Source organism: Ursus americanus, chromosome 2 (assembly GCF_024610735.1).
Source record: "Ursus americanus isolate L20-20 chromosome 2, mUrsAme1.1.p, whole genome shotgun sequence".
In the NCBI taxonomy this organism is placed as follows: domain Eukaryota; kingdom Metazoa; phylum Chordata; class Mammalia; order Carnivora; family Ursidae; genus Ursus; species Ursus americanus.
Genome location: NC_142128.1, coordinates 77,783,575 through 77,798,606, shown reverse-complemented (window position 1 = coordinate 77,798,606; position 15,032 = coordinate 77,783,575). Strand labels below are relative to the sequence as shown.

At 50.2% G+C, this 15,032-nt stretch overlaps 1 protein-coding gene across 1 annotated transcript; it reads right to left on the bottom strand.

The window, feature by feature from the left end:
* Positions 1 to 297: 297 nt before the first annotated feature.
* Positions 298 to 11,131, bottom strand: NENF (neudesin neurotrophic factor). The gene is made up of 4 exons (XM_045787862.2): positions 10,870 to 11,131; positions 2,828 to 2,888; positions 1,766 to 1,869; positions 298 to 864 (listed from the first exon to the last, which is right to left on the bottom strand). The coding sequence occupies exons 1-4, from the start codon at positions 11,044 to 11,046 to the stop codon at positions 688 to 690; spliced, it is 519 nt and encodes a 172-aa protein (XP_045643818.1). The 5' UTR covers positions 11,047 to 11,131; the 3' UTR covers positions 298 to 687.
* Positions 11,132 to 15,032: the final 3,901 nt, after the last annotated feature.

Below are 15,032 nucleotides of genomic sequence, written 5' to 3'. Positions count from 1 at the left end.
TTACCGTGCTTGGGACGACCTCCAGGCCGGGCTCTGGCCACACGGCCCTCAGCCTCCCTCACCACTTCCCAGCCGCAGACGGGGCCGAAGCCGAATCACATGGTCACTCTCTCCCGGCGGTAGCACCAAGCCAGCCCCTTGGACACCCCCTTCACCGCTCCCTGCGGCTCCTGCGCATTCTCCCCACTCCCGCCATCTTGGGGACGGCCCCTCACAGGTGGGGGACACGGAAGGCAGGACTGTGGCCCCGTCCCATGGAGCGGATGAGGCTTCAAGGAGAGGGCATGCGGGGAAGAATTCTCTTGTGAAAATATGAAGTTTATTTGTGTACTTATTCTCAAGTAAACATGGTCACGGTAAGCCTGGCAAGTACAGGAAAATAGAAATCTAAAGAAGAAGTAAATCACTTGTAAGTGCACAGCCCAGAGAGCCAACGGTGACACCGAGGGGGCTCCCGGCTCCGTCATCCTTACCAGCCTGGCTGGCGTGAGGGCGGGATGTCACGGCCAGAGAACATTCGACCAAGGAAAATAACAGGCATTCAGGGTTCCCAGTTCAACGTCTGCTTTATTCAGGTCCGGGTGCCCAGAGGCTCGGGCAACCTGTTCGCAGGACGTTTGGCAGCCAGGGTTCTCCCTGCCCACCCCCCCTCACCCCAATCAGGAACACGCTCCCACCGATGGAACATCAGAACTCGTCTTTTGTGTCTAAGTGGGGCTGGTCTTCAGGCTTGAAGTCCAGGTTGGGGCTGCCGTCCTCATTGAGAATCCTCCGGGCCGTGTAGCCCACGATGGGATATTTGGCTTTGTACACTTTGGTGAAGACGTCGTCCAGGGATTTCAGCTCCTCGGCCGTGAGGCCCGTCTTGGGGAGAAAAGCCCAATCAATGGGGGAGAGGTGGGGGGGGTGAGATGAGTGAGTCAGGCCCACGCTGGACTCTCACCACCCCGCCCTCCTCCCCCTGCACCCCTAATGCTGGCAAAAAAGTATCTCAACTAACCAACTTTTTAAGAGCCAAGCCCATGTGTCTGTGCATAGGGGGTTGATGGGGGGGGAGCCATTTGCTGTTTGATGTAGGAATTCAAGACTCCAGCAAACACCTGGCCTGGGGCGGGTTGGGGTACACTCTGTGCAGTCTATACCCACCTCCTTCTCAGGGCTCTCTACCCCCCCTTCTGTTATAGATTCATACACCTTTCCCCTTCCCTGACTCCTGAAAGTTTCTGTAATGTTGTGGTTTACGAGTGTGACTCATCTGAGCGCAATTGGGGTGAATTCCAGCCCCCCCCCCCTCCGCCGGGATTACTGAGGCCCTCAAATGGCTTTTGCCAATGCTGTTTTCTCCTTCACAGAAATATGAACATGGGGGATCCTCTGCTTCTCAACCCTGTTCACGCTCGGAGCGGTCTGGGGAGTGGGCGTCAGAGACCAACAGCAAACCTATAAGAGGCTGCGGGTGGCCGGTGCAGACCTCAAGGGGGATGGGGCTGCCAAGTCAGGTTGGAGCCAAGTTGTGAAGATCATTGAGTTTGATCATCAAGTTCACGAGAGCTTGGACTTGACTCTGTAGGCGCTGGGGAGTCATGGAAGGTTTCTGAGTAGGAGTGGCATAGTTAAGATCTCTAGTTCAAGAAACAGCCGGTCACACTGAGTGGACTGGAATGTCAATAGGCCAATTAGGAAGCTTTGCTATTGCCTAGGGGTAAAAAAGGCCATGGCCAAGGAGGGGTGGGACATTTTGACAAAGGCTCATCATCTGGCTCACAGTGTCATGGGTGAGGTCTGTGGGATCGAGGGACATCTTGGCCACCCCTCTGGTGGAGTCCTTCCCCGTCAAGGCATTGTAGGGGGCTCCTCGTCCATAAAACTCTGCAGTGGAGAAGAAGGAAGACGATGTGAGTGTGGGTGTGCAGGCAAAGCAGGCAGGAGACCGTACGTGGCGGGGGAGGGGGGCTTCGGAGACCCAATCCAATGCTGAAGAAGCCTCCAGGCCCAAGGAGAGGGGAAGCAGTGAGGACAGGAAGGCTGATAAGCCGCCCCCTGCCACCAGTCTGATTCCACTGACTCAGAATATGGAATAAGTCACACATGCTGGGCTGAGAGGTGACTTTCAAAAAACACAGAATGAAAATAATCTCTTAAAATATTTAAAATGCAAACAAGAAGGGGCGCCTGGGTGGCGCAGTCGTTACACGTCTGCCTTCGGCTCAGGTCACGATCCCAGCGTTCGGGGATCGAGTCCTGCATCCCGCTCCCTGCTCGGCGGGAAGCCTGCTTCTCCCTCTCCCACTCCCCCTGCTTGTGTTCCCTCTCTCGCTGTCTCTCTCTCTGTCCAATAAATAAATAAAATCTTTAAAATAAAATAAAATGCAAACAAGAAGAATGTTCAGTCTTCTTAAATGTTGGTGGGAGCCAAGCCTACTTCTTTTGTTTGGGATCAGACACACAATGAACCATAACAAAACTACCTCCGTGAGATCATCTGTAATCACCACTAGAGAAACCGTGAATTGGCATTAAAATGTTCTATCATGTTCTATGATCCCAACGCCTTGCAAAGCAACACTTTTCCTCTCACTGCTTCAACCATGGTAAATCAGCAAGCTGGAATTTGATGCCAGAGGCAGCAGAGAGCCATGGAAGGTTTCTGAGCAGGAGGATGACATTATGAGAAAAACACTGTGGAAGTACAACGCTGACAAAGATTGTTACTCAGTCTGAGGGAAAAGGAGCTGACCAGTGTTCCCTCCCTTTCTTCACACATCCCGTGCCCACTCTGGCTGCCAAGCTCCCCAGAAGTAAGGATTCATAAAGCCGAGCCACTTACCCTTTCCAGAAGTGACATCAAACACCACTCCTTTCACTGCCATGTAGATGGGCTGATCCTCCTAGAAAGCAGGAGAGAAGCTGTTGGAGGGAACCCAGGAGCTCCACTCCTCCAGCCCAAGTTAGTGACATCTCTTCTCACGACGGGCTGTGCAGACAGCGGCGGGTGAAGGTACAAAGCAGCCTTCCCAGAGCTGGTCCTCAGCAAGCTCGTCCCTATCAGGAGCTTGCCCCTCCCTGCCCAATGTCATGTCCACTCACAAACTTTGGACAAGACCATAATAATACCTTTCTGTGAAAAAAAAAAAAATCCCAGGGACTGAAGCGAATCTGCATAGATAAAATTCAAAGGATGTTAAATGGTGAGTTATTTAAATTAACCCAAATTTCTTTTCATCTTGGTCAGGTACCCACATGGATGCAATCAGTATAAATGATCAATATTATATTTTGCTTCTTACAGGTAATATTCTTCATATAAACATTCCCATGTATTGAAATAACCAAAATCATTGTCACTAACACAGCTATATTTTATATGAGTGATACTGTGTACCTGTTGGTTTAGCTCTTCTTCTCTTTTGGGTATTTGGGTTCTTGCCAATTCCTTAAAACCATAAGTGGCAGGATTATGAATATCTTTCTATAAGCTACTTTATAATTTGGTGAGGTACCTCCTTGAGGCGTGGAATATATGGAATTCCTGGACCAAAGTATACGAACAATGTAATCACTTTCATTACAAATCTGCCCAGTTTGTTCTTCAAAAAACCATTTACAGTGCTAGAAATAGAGCAATGCTGTTTCTGCAAAGTACCAAGAGTGAGTCTGATACCGTACTCTTTGCTATATTCGTAGGGATAAAATGTCACCTTCAAATTCCTACCCCCGCCCCCCACCACCAAAGAGAACACCACAAAAACAGATGGCATGAATTTTCTAACTACCATCAAGGTGGACTCGGGCTGGGGCAACTGGCACAGTTCTAGGACATGCAAGACCAGGGCTCCTTTGTCTCAGCCCCATTGTGGGTATGGGGACACAACAGTCGGCTCCTAGGCTGGGGTGAAGGGGGGGCATTGCAGCCGGGTGTACAGGAATCTCTAGATCTCCAAGAGCACATGGCTTGGTCTTCTCTAGGCCTGGGCCTTAAGGTTCTTGCCCTTGTGGGGCTTAAGGTCAAGTTTTCGTGATTACGTTTCACAGAGAGAGGAGGTAAGTGACTTGGCCCAGGAAGCCTATCTCACTGGCACATAACTTCCCAGGCCTCAGTTTCTCTAACTGTTATATATGGATAACATGTATAACTGACCTTCCAGGCACGCTGAAGGACACAGCGTCCGTAAGCACATGGCAGGCCCAGCTCAGGAAGTTGGTGCTTATTATAGTCCCTATCAGCTCCAAACAGACAGTCCCCAGAACTTCTTTTGACTTGGTAGACGCTTGCCCCACTTCACCTAAGAGTTATTTTAATTTTTTTTTAAGATTTTATTTTTAAGTAATCTCTACAACCATGTGGGGCTTGAACTCGCCCCCAAGATCAAGAGTCGCACACTCCACTTACTCACTCAGCCAGGCGCCCCAATAAGGGTGATTTTAAAAGGCCTGGCTTAACCAGCCAGCAGCCTGCATTTTTTTTTTTACGGCCTTTCTTTCACTATGATTATTTATTTTTTGACTTCAATTGCTTATCGAGTGCAAGTTATATATTATTTCAATTTAAACAATATATTAACAGTTATAATTTTACCCATGGCATTTTGTCATATTTTCCATTCTGTTGCTTTTCCTTTGATATGTTATTCCTTTCTTGTGTGCAAAGAGGCATAGAAACCTGCCATTCACATACATAAAATATAACCGCAAGCGTCGTATCACTAACACCCTTCATTTCTTCGACAGTTAAATATTTATCTCCTCGTGAAACTCTACGTTGAATGTCAGTGCAAAGAGGAAGTCCCAGCAAAGGGGTCGAAAGGAATGTTGTTACAGACATTCCACAGAGAGGAAAGGCCTTCTCGGTTAAAGGTCAAGTGTGCTGGGGGTGGGGCTGGGGGGCGGTTCTCGTCTGTGGAGCCGGGTGTCCGTGGACAACGGAGCAGTGGCATGGTTTCCAGGCCCTGGAGGTGGCAACTGAGAAGACAGTGTGAGTGGAAGCCTTGGGAGTAGAAATGCAGACTCCGAAACAGAAATGTCCATGGAGCGGCGCTTGGGTGGCTTAGTCAGTTAAGCGTCCGCTTTCGGCTGAGTCATGATCCCAGGGATCAGGCCCCTGGCCGGCTTGGACTCCCTGCTCAGCGGGGAGCCTGTTTCTCCCTCTGCCACTCCCCCTGCTTGTGCTCTCTGTCAAATAAATAAATAAATAATTAAACAAAGAAATGTCCATGGAGACACGGTGGAGACGCACGTGGTCATCACCAGCTTCACACCGTGCTCCCCCACGCGCTCATCCACCTGGAAGGATGCTCCGTTCTTTTTTTTAATCTGCACAGCAGGTCTGAAGTAACTGCAGGAGGTCTGCCCTTTTCCCAGAGCCCAAAGGAGGAGTCACCATGGTGGTGCGTTCCAAGCACAAGGGCTCAAGTCAAACAGACCCGGATTTGAGCCACCGCTTATAAACTGTGTTGCCTTGGGCAAGGTACTTACCTCTCTGTTCCTCCGTTTTCTCCTCTGTAATAAGAAGATAATGAAAGTATCCACTTACTGAGCCGTTGTGAGGGTTAGCCAAGGCAAGAGATACGAAGCACTTAGCAGTTTGGGGAAATACATGTTAGTTACCCAGATCCTTCTCTAGATTTTTAAAAGTTATCAGATCAAAGAGGAATCAGATAATCCAGTGGAAGAAGACTGGACATCTTCCCAAAGGAAAGATAGAAAAAAATGTAATTCCCAAGTGACAGATAAGGATTCTAGAGGAATTTTAAGTTAAAACTGGAGGGGCCTTGAAGATTATGCAACACCTTCATTTTACAGATGCAGCTCTCCTGGGTCCCAGCAGGAATTAGAGCTGTCTCTGGAGCCCGGAGCCCTGGAACCCAAGTTCCTTCCACTGCCTGGCCTGCCCCACCAGGGGGCACACAGCCCGAGGACGGAGCACTTGCCTGGGACCAGGAGAAGGTGAGGGTGGCCTGGGAAATTTCATCCACAAGACTCAGGACCACCAGGTGAGACACGGGGTGGGCCAGAGGCACCCAGATGGACGGGAATCAGGGGGACCACCTGCATGAATGAAACCTGGTTTTCTCCTCGGGGTCTGGACTTGTCTCACTGTCTGGCCTTCCTCCCCACCTACTGTCAAGGGGGACCAGGAGAGTGCCAGAAGAACGACCACGAAAGGGCCGATGAAGGCAGCAAGGTGGAGGAAGGAGGCCTCTTCCACAGCCAGGAGGGAGAGGCCTGGAGCCTGGGTGCAGGCAGCAAGGTGGGCCCCTGAGCCTTCAACCCTCACACCCTACACCAGGGGTCGGGGACAGAGCTGAAGGTCCTCACTGATAAAGAGGGAAATTGCTGCGGATGTTTTATTCTGCAGAAATAATGGGGCCCTCCGACAATCTAAGGCCAGGTTAGTTTCTAACTGCAGTTGGCATTGGTAACCTATTAATGGATCATGGATTGATTTAGCGATTTACTAACCAATTTTAGATAATGAAGTAGAAAAAGAAAAGTTTAAAATAGAACAGAAAATAGAAAATGTCTAAGTGCATCACACAGTAAGAATCAGCATTGTTGCGTGGAACTTCTGTGGTGTGTGTACTGGGGGAGGGTGTAGAATGTACTCCTTCGCACAGCCAAACGTCTACAAGCCATCACTCAATTGTATGATTAGAGAGGTGGTTTCACCTCTTTATTCAGCTGCCTCTATCCCATTGCGTTCACTGACTGTCTGTATATTCTTAATGTCTGTCCAGAATGATCCTTTTGGAGGAAGTACAGTCTTTCTCTTCCCTATCATTAAGTTTTAGAAAAGCCGAAAACAAATGTCACCCTGTCCACCTCCCCAAACGAATGTCACCCTGTCCACCTCCCCACCTTAGCACAGATTTCCAAGGAGAGCTGGTGTTGAGCACAGACGAATTCCATCTGCGGAGAGTAACTGTGAAGCCGAGGGAGCCTTGGCAAGCTCAGGGTCCAAATAAACTCCAGACGCTAAACTACATTTCCGGGCACGCTTGCACTCTGGTATCTTCTTAGAACCAGTATGCCCCCGGAGCAGGTCACTGCCTGAAGCGATGGGGACGGGGGCTCGTGGTAGTTCATTTTCCCTGTGCAAGCCAGAGGGAGCAGCTCCTGGTTCACCTCTCTGTCTACTTGTGCAATCTTGGGCAAGTTACCTAACCTCCCCATGCCTCCTTCCTCTCTGAAAACTCACATAATAGCACCTACCTCATGTAGGGGCTGTGGGTCGTCATGAAATGAGCTGGTGCTTTAAAGTGGTTGGGATGGGGGCGCCTGGGTGGCACAGCGGTTAGGCGTCTGCCTTTGGCTCAGGGCGTGATCCCAGCGTTATGGGATTGAGCCCCACATCAGGCTCCTCCGCTATGAGCCTGCTTCTTCCTCTCCCATTCCCCCTGCTTGTGTTCCCTCTCTCGCTGGCTGTCTCTATCTCTGTCGAATAAATAAATAAAATCTTTAAATAAATAAAGTGGTTGGGATGGTGCCTGACAGAACCGTTAGTGCTATATAGGAGTTAAATACATACATCTGGCCCCAGGCCCAGAAATCAGGTGGGTGTGGGGGCAGGCAGGGTGACCCCCTCTGCCCTTGGTGTCCTCCAATGCAACTAAGGCTCTAAAACATATTTTCTGACGCTGGCAGAAACCGCGTTGTGCTGGGAGGGTGGAGGATGATATCCCCTCTGAAGCAAAGAATCCTCAAAGTCACCTCATCTTCCCTATGGAGGTCCGAGGCAGCACCCCATAATCACCTATATTACCATTTCCACAGTAAAGCACGAACATGAATATTCACACTAAGTACAACACATATAGACGCAGACTCATGTCAGTTCTGGCAAGGTTCTTTCACCAAAGGAGTTCAGATCCTTTAATAACAAAGAAAAAAAGAGAAAACAAACATTCTGGGGCTCCTGCCTGGCTCAATTGGTAGACCGGTCAACTCTTGATCTCGGGGTTGTAAATTCAAGGCCCACGTTGGGGGTAGAGATTACTTAAAAATAAAATCTTAAAAAAAAAAACCCTTCTGGTTTCAGAGCTTATTTGATTTTTGAATTGCATAAGAGGATTATGGACCTATTACACTGCCTCTTGCTTATAACTTTAATAATAAGCTAACAAAAAGAGCAGCTAAGATTTATTAAGGCTTACTGTGCTAAGATCACCGCAGGCCTATCCGACACACTTTGCATTTCACCATCTCATTAAATCCTCACACAACCCTAGAGGGAGTAGGAACTCCTGCGATAGCCATTATGATGGTCGGTTTTACGTGCCAACTTTGATTACAGTATCTGGGTGTTGCTATGACGATATCGTGTAGATGTGATTATCATCTACAATCAGTTGCCTTTATATAAAGGAGATTATCCTGAATAATCTGGGTGGGCCTAACTGCATCAGGTGAAAGGCCTTAAGAACAGAATTGAGGTTTCCCTGCAGGAGAAGAAGTTCCCCTGGTGGGCTGGGGCATCGGCTACTGCCCTGGGCTTTCTGGCCTGCTCTATGGACTTTAGACTTGCCCTGCCAGTGCCCATGATCACATAAACCAATTCCTTGCAATAAACCCAATATGTTATCTCCTACTGGTTCTGTTTCGGGTGGACCCCTGACTGATAGAATCATCTTATAGATGGGGAAAAAATGAGACTCCAAGAGCTTTAGCAATTTGCCCAAAGTCACACAGTAGAACAGGGAGTCAGAGCCAGGAATGAGCCAAAGGTATAAGGCTCTAACCAGGGTACTGTATAATGTATTATACAGACAGTGACACTTCCAAGAGTGAAGGGGGTGCTACTAGCAATTCTTCCCAGACAACAGGCATAAACCAGAACCATCTAGGGCGGCTCAGAGTCCAGCACGACTCTGCTCAGCTGCACTCAACGGCCCCTCTCCTACCTGACTCTCTTCCTCTCTCTGCCTACAGACACCCAAAACAATGCTCTCCTTAACCTGTTCCCGCCTCAAGCTTCCCTCTCTCCTTCCCTTAGTTAAGAATCAATAATGTCAGCATGAAAAACCAAGGGTCTCTTCTCCATCCTCATCCTGCAGCCCCTGGAGCTGTTGCTGCAAGTACCCTTGACCTTGAATTCTCTCTTCTCTTGGGTTCTGTGCTGGGGGTCTCCAAGTTCACCCCCATGTTTGAAGATTCCATTTGAGGACTCATAGAACTCAGCCTACAGTTGTACTCAGAGCTCAGATTTATTACAGCCACACAGAAGGATATCCAGTCAGGGGCGCCTGGCTGGCTCAGTCAGTTAAGCGTCTGCCTTTGGCTCAGGTCATGATTCCAGGGTCTTAGGATCGAGCCCCACATAGGGCTCTCTGCTCAGCGGGGAGCCTGCTTCTCCTTCTCCCTCTGCTGCTCTCCCTGCTTGTACTCTGTCTCTCTCTCTCTGTCAAATAAATAAAATGTTAAAAAAAAAAAAAGGATAAACAGATCGTAAGAGAAAAGGACATGAGCAGAGTCTAGAGGAGTCCATGGGCGGATTTCCTTATGCTCTGTCTTTCCCATGAGGGGTCACACACAGCGCTCTTCCACCAGCAACACAACGCAGCAACACGTGTGTGATGTTTCTGCCCAGAACGTTAGTCCCTACCCTATTGGAGACTCAGAGCCCAAGGTTTTTACTGGCAGCTGGCCATGTAGGCCCTCTCTGCCTAGCAGTGTTCAATATAAATACTCTGTATAAAGAGCCCAGATTGAGCCACCCTCATCCGTTCGGGAAGTGTGGAACACCCTGGAATTCCAGACATCAGCCAACAGCCACTCTTGCCAGCAGGCCTTTCTAAGGAGAGTAGCCCAGTTATGTTAACTCTATTCTGCACCGATTCCTGGATCCTGTATCATCTGGTTCCCTGCTACCCTGAAAGATGTGTCCCTTAACATCTAGTCACATCCCTGTCTCCCTCCTCCTGTGCTCTCTTCCACTCAGGCTTCTAACCAACGTCCCTTTGCAAGTGATATTCAAACTAGCCATTCACTGCCTAAGGGCCAAGTTTCTGACCCCCGCCCCTCCTTCAAACCTAGTCTATCTAGGGCTAGCTAACTTAGGGTTAGGGATCCCAGGCTGGTGGGTTTTAACAAGAGAACACTGGTCTCTTCCTTGTTCCGCCACTAACTGGTGGCATGCCTCATTTCCCCGTGTGTAAAAGCAGGACGTCGGTTCCTATCAACGCTGACATGCTGTGCTATGGTCATTTCCCCATCAAACTGTTCCCCTGGCTTCCCCGATAGGCCCGCTCCGGCCCTTCTGCCTCGTAGCATCTTACTCGCACGCACTCTCCGCAGGCGTCACGCTAGACCCCAGCAGCCCAAACTGCCAGGGGATTGTGAGGTGTGTCCTGGACACCTCCAGATTACTGACTGATGTGGCTGTGTTGGGGGGTGCGTGCCTTTGTCTCTAACTTCTGGTCTCGCCCTCTGCCCTCTCCACCAGCTCCTGCTCAGCCGAGAGTAGAGGCACTAAAAGTGGGTTTGAGGAGTCGGGCAGGGGCAGGAAAACAAAGTGCAGGGAAGCCTGGATCATGTCTGGGCCCGCCCTTCCTTCTCGCCCTCCCCCGCCACTCACCCCAAAGAGGAGGCAGAAGCGTCTGCCCCCAGCTGATGCTAACATCACCCCCCCCTCAACTTTCTGACAGATCGTGGACAGATCACCAGCCAAAACGGGTCTCAAAGGGGCAGTTCGCCGGAAGGCAGGGGGCAGCGCTGGACTGGGCGTGCGGGCTCGGTGCCGGGGCTAAGCGGGGAGCCCCCATTCGGGAGGACTCCCCGTTTCCCTGCGCGGCCTTGGGCCTGGAGAGAGGAAGCCCGCAGGCCTGGCGCCCAGCTGGGGGTCCGCGCCTCCCCCGAGGCCTCCCGTCAGCTCACCTCCTCCCCGCCGTAGCGGGCCAGCTCCTCCTCGGTGAAGAGCCGCACCGGGGGCCCCGGCTCGGCGGGGCGCGGCGCCTGCCCGGCCCAGGCTGCGGGCGGCCCTGGGGCCAGCGCCAGGAGCAGGGCCAGCGCTGCCAGCCGCCGCAACCGCCACCGGGGCACCGGGCCCACCATGGTGCGCGCGCCGAGCGGGGCCGGGTGGCCTGGGCGGCGGAGTGGCCTGGACGCCTGGGCCCGCGCGCTCCCGCCCCGCGGCCCCGGAACCCCGCCCCCCCGCGCGCGCCCGCCGCCAGCCCCGCCCCCGCGCCCTGGGGACCACGCCGCTGGAGAAGGGGAGCCGGGCTTGCCAACCCAGGCTCCTGACTCCCCAGCCGCGGACTGGAAGCTGTGCAGAGACCGACCTATGTGACAGTAGTTCCTGAGTCGGTTCGTGGGTGACACAGCCCTACATTCCAGAACCAACGGAGATATATTTATAAACCAGGACCCCAGCTTTATTCATTCCCTCTTACTTCTGGGGCGCCTGGCTGGCTTAGTCGCGGAGCATGCCACTCTTGATGGGAGGGGCGGGTGTGTAAGTTCGAGCCCCGCATTGGTGTAGAGGTTACTTAAAAACAAAATTCTTTTTAAAAGTTCCCTTTTACTTCTGGCTGATTTATTTTCCTTCCCAGTCGTGTCCCTCAAGGGGATTTTTGCAAAGGGTAGGGCATGGTGCAGATCAGCACTGAAATAATAAGAGCTAACATTTGTGCAAAGACTCCTTCATTAATTTCTTCAGCAAATACTTTTTGAGGGCCTCCATGTATCAGGTCACTGGGAACACATCGCTGAACCAGGGATCCGTGCCCACATGGAGTTTACATTCCATGAGCTTACCTTCTATGGGCGAGATAGACAAGAATAAGATACATACGTTGTGTGTTACATGGCAATGAATACCAGGGAGAAAAATACAGCAGGGCAAAGGGAGAGCGAGCCCTGGGGGGGGGGGGGGGCTGCAATTTTAAATAGGCTGACCAGGGTCACCTGGGTGGCTCAGTCTGTTGAGAGTCTGACTCAGAGTCAGCTCAAGTCATGATCTCATGGGTGGTGGGACTTGGCAGGGAGTCTGCTTGAGAGTCTCTCCCTCTGCCCTTCTCCCTGCTTGTGCTCTTTCTCTCTCCCTAAAATAAATAAATAAATCTCACAAAACAAAGAAACAAACAAACAGGCTGACCAGGGAAGGCCCCACTGAGAAGGTGATATTTGTATAAAAAGGGGTCAGGGAGGTAGCCAGGAGGGGAGGGTGTTCTCTGCAGAGGGAAAGACAGGTGCATACATGTTGAGGAAAGACAGTGCGGTGCTTGCCGGAGAAACAGTGGGAGGGAAGAGGTGTGGGAGATGAGGTCTGGGAGGTCAGGGAGTAAAGGGAATGGATGTGGGGGGCAGGTTTCGTGCGGGCCTCACAGCTCATTTTTAAATGATTTTGGCTTTTACGCTGAGTGAATGGAACAGAGGAATGAGTTTAAATGTTAGTGGAATGACTGCGGTGTTGAGGACAGACTAAAGCAGGGAGCTCCAGCAGTAATCCAGTAATCCAGGGCAGAGGAGATGGTGGCTTGCCCCAGAGTGCTGGCAAGGGAGATGGTGAGCAGCGGGTGGGGCGGGTGGGTCTGGATGTGTTTCAAAGGTGTGGCTGGCAGGATTTGCTGACAAATGAGAGGAGACATGGGGTCAGGGAGACAGAACAGAGTCAAAGATGACCCAGAGGGTTTTGGCCCTGGTAACCGTAAGGATGAGATAAAGAGGGACGGTGAGAAGAGCAGGTTTGGGGGGAGAAGCTTGGTCGGTTTGAGAACATATAGATGTCAAAGTTAGAAGTATCAAATTGACGGTTGGCTCCATGAGTCTGGATTTGGAGGAAGAGTTCCAGGCGAGAGACAGAAATCATGGAATCCTTGGCATGTAGGTTGTATTTAAAGCCACAGAATGGATGAGATCGTCAAGGACTTGCAGGTAGATAGGAAGGTGGAGAGGACCAAGGAGTGAGTTCTCAGGCCCTGCCAACATTTTGCAGGTGGGAGTACTGACAAAGGAAACCGAAGAAGGGCTTACAGTGTGCTAAGCCCTGGCTCAGCACTTTCACAAGTATTGACTCATTTAATCCTTGCTTTCACTCTATGAAGCAAGAATGAGTATTATTGCCCATTTTTACAGACAATGAAACTGAAGTGCCGAGACCTTGAATACCTTGCCCAAGGTCACAGGTGGGTGGCAGAGCCAAGATTCAAGCCCAGGTCCCCTCCCAGCGACTTCCCTTAACCATCAGGCTACCCCTTCCCTCAGTGAGTGCACCAAATTTTCATACATTTCATCCATTCAACAGAATGAGCTTCTAGTACAGAACGACCTGAGCAGGAGCCATCACAAACCCTCTGAATCTCGGTTTCCATATTAGTAACATATCAGCCTGCCTCCTTGATGGACTTGTGCTGAAACCAAAAATGATCGTGGATGTGAGAGGCTGAGTAAGCTGCAGTGTGCAGGGTCTATGTCGCCTGGGTCACAGGGTCTCCAGGTTGAAAGAGGCCCTTCTAAGCCCTTGAATAGAATATCATCCCCTTTCTGATGCATCGTGTTCCTCCGTAACATCCTAGCATACAGTATGCTGCTTCTCTGCTTGAGCCTTTTCTCTCTCTACAGTTCTATTTGTCAGTAACTTCTCTGAGCCAAAAGATACGCCCTATAATTTCTACTGATCAGATCTAGCTTCCCCTCCCTGAGATGCTGAGTATAAATGTATGATTTAATAGCATGCTTATATGCCCTTGGATTTTTCTAGGCATTCCTCTGATTGCCCTTCCCTACTTGAACCCAGATACGTTTTCCCAAATGAATCAGTCACCTGCAAGGAGAATACAAATTATTCGAAGAGAAACAGAATGACTTGTAATAAGACAGTTGGTTGCATAGGGGTTGAAGGAGGCTGAGAAGAATCCCTGAGGTAACCAGAAGATTAGAAACAGCAGGAGAGTAACAACATCCTACCCTTAGAAGGGAGGAGGAGGCGGTATGAGAGTCTGGGGGCCTGAGTCACCAGCTGAAGCTAGAACCACAAACAGCCTTTGCATCTGGGGCTGGAGCCATGGAAGGGGCACTGCCAGGAACAGGAAGCAAGGAAAAGAAAACTCCTGGCTTCTCCCTTGCCCTGACCCCCTCCAATCTCCCAGTAGTGCTTGCTGTTGACTAAATTCAGTGGAAACCCAGCCACAGGCCAGTCTGTGCCCTATGAGAAAAGGTTTTTTTTCACCTGTAAACAGCAGGTGAATGATTAAAGCCACCTTGGCTGGCAACTGCATCATTGTGGTCTCTGCTTCTGCCGTAACAGGGCATTCTCCCCGTGTGTCTGTCTTCACATCATCTTCCATCTTTGTGCAAGGACGTGAGTCATAATAGAGGAAGGGATCACCTTATTTAGTATGACCTCATTTAATCTAGTACATCTGCAACAATCTGTTTCCAAATGAGGTCACACTCTGAGGCACCAAGGGTTAGGACTTCAACACATCTTTTTGAAGGACACAATTCAACCCATAACAAGAATCTTTGGGATAGAGATCGGAATTCAGACCATGAGACTAGAGAGGAGCCCATTTCACTAGCCTCTAGGGAGTGAGTTGAAGGGAGAGCACAGACCTAGCTTGGGAATGCCGTCTTGGAGAATTGAGGGAATGAGGAGAAACCAGCAAAAGAGGCTGGGAAGGAGTTTTAAGTGAGACGGGAGGCAAAGGGGAAGCATGTGGGGCCCTGGAAAGAAAGTAGACAGGGAAGAAAGGATCAGCTGAGGCCAAAACAGCTGACAGATCAAGAAAGAGGATAAATAACAAAACACGTGAGTAAATAAAAGCAGAATCAGACCTATAAATACAGAGAACAAACTGATGGTTGCCGGAGGGGACGGACAGAATGGGGGAAGGGGGGGAGTGGGAGATGCTGTTATGGAATGAATGAGCCACGGAATAAAAGACCTAGCATAGGTTATATTTAATAAAAGGCATAGCATTGATTATATTTAATCAATGATATTGTAATTGCATTGTATGGTGACAGATGGCAGCTACACTTGCGGGGAGCACAGCATAACCTAAAAACTTGTTGAATCACTGTGTTCTACAGCTAAA

Coding starts and splice junctions, on each gene's coding strand:
- NENF (XM_045787862.2), bottom strand. CDS start 11,046: ATGGTGGGCCCGGTGCCCCGGTGGCGGTTGCGGCGGCTGGCAGCGCTG. Junction 2,889..10,869: donor CCCGCTACGGCGGGGAGGAG/GTGAGCTGACGG, acceptor CCTGCTTTCTAG/GAGGATCAGCCCATCTACAT. Junction 865..1,765: donor CAGACCTCACCCATGACACT/GTGAGCCAGATG, acceptor TTTCTCCCCAAG/ACGGGCCTCACGGCCGAGGA.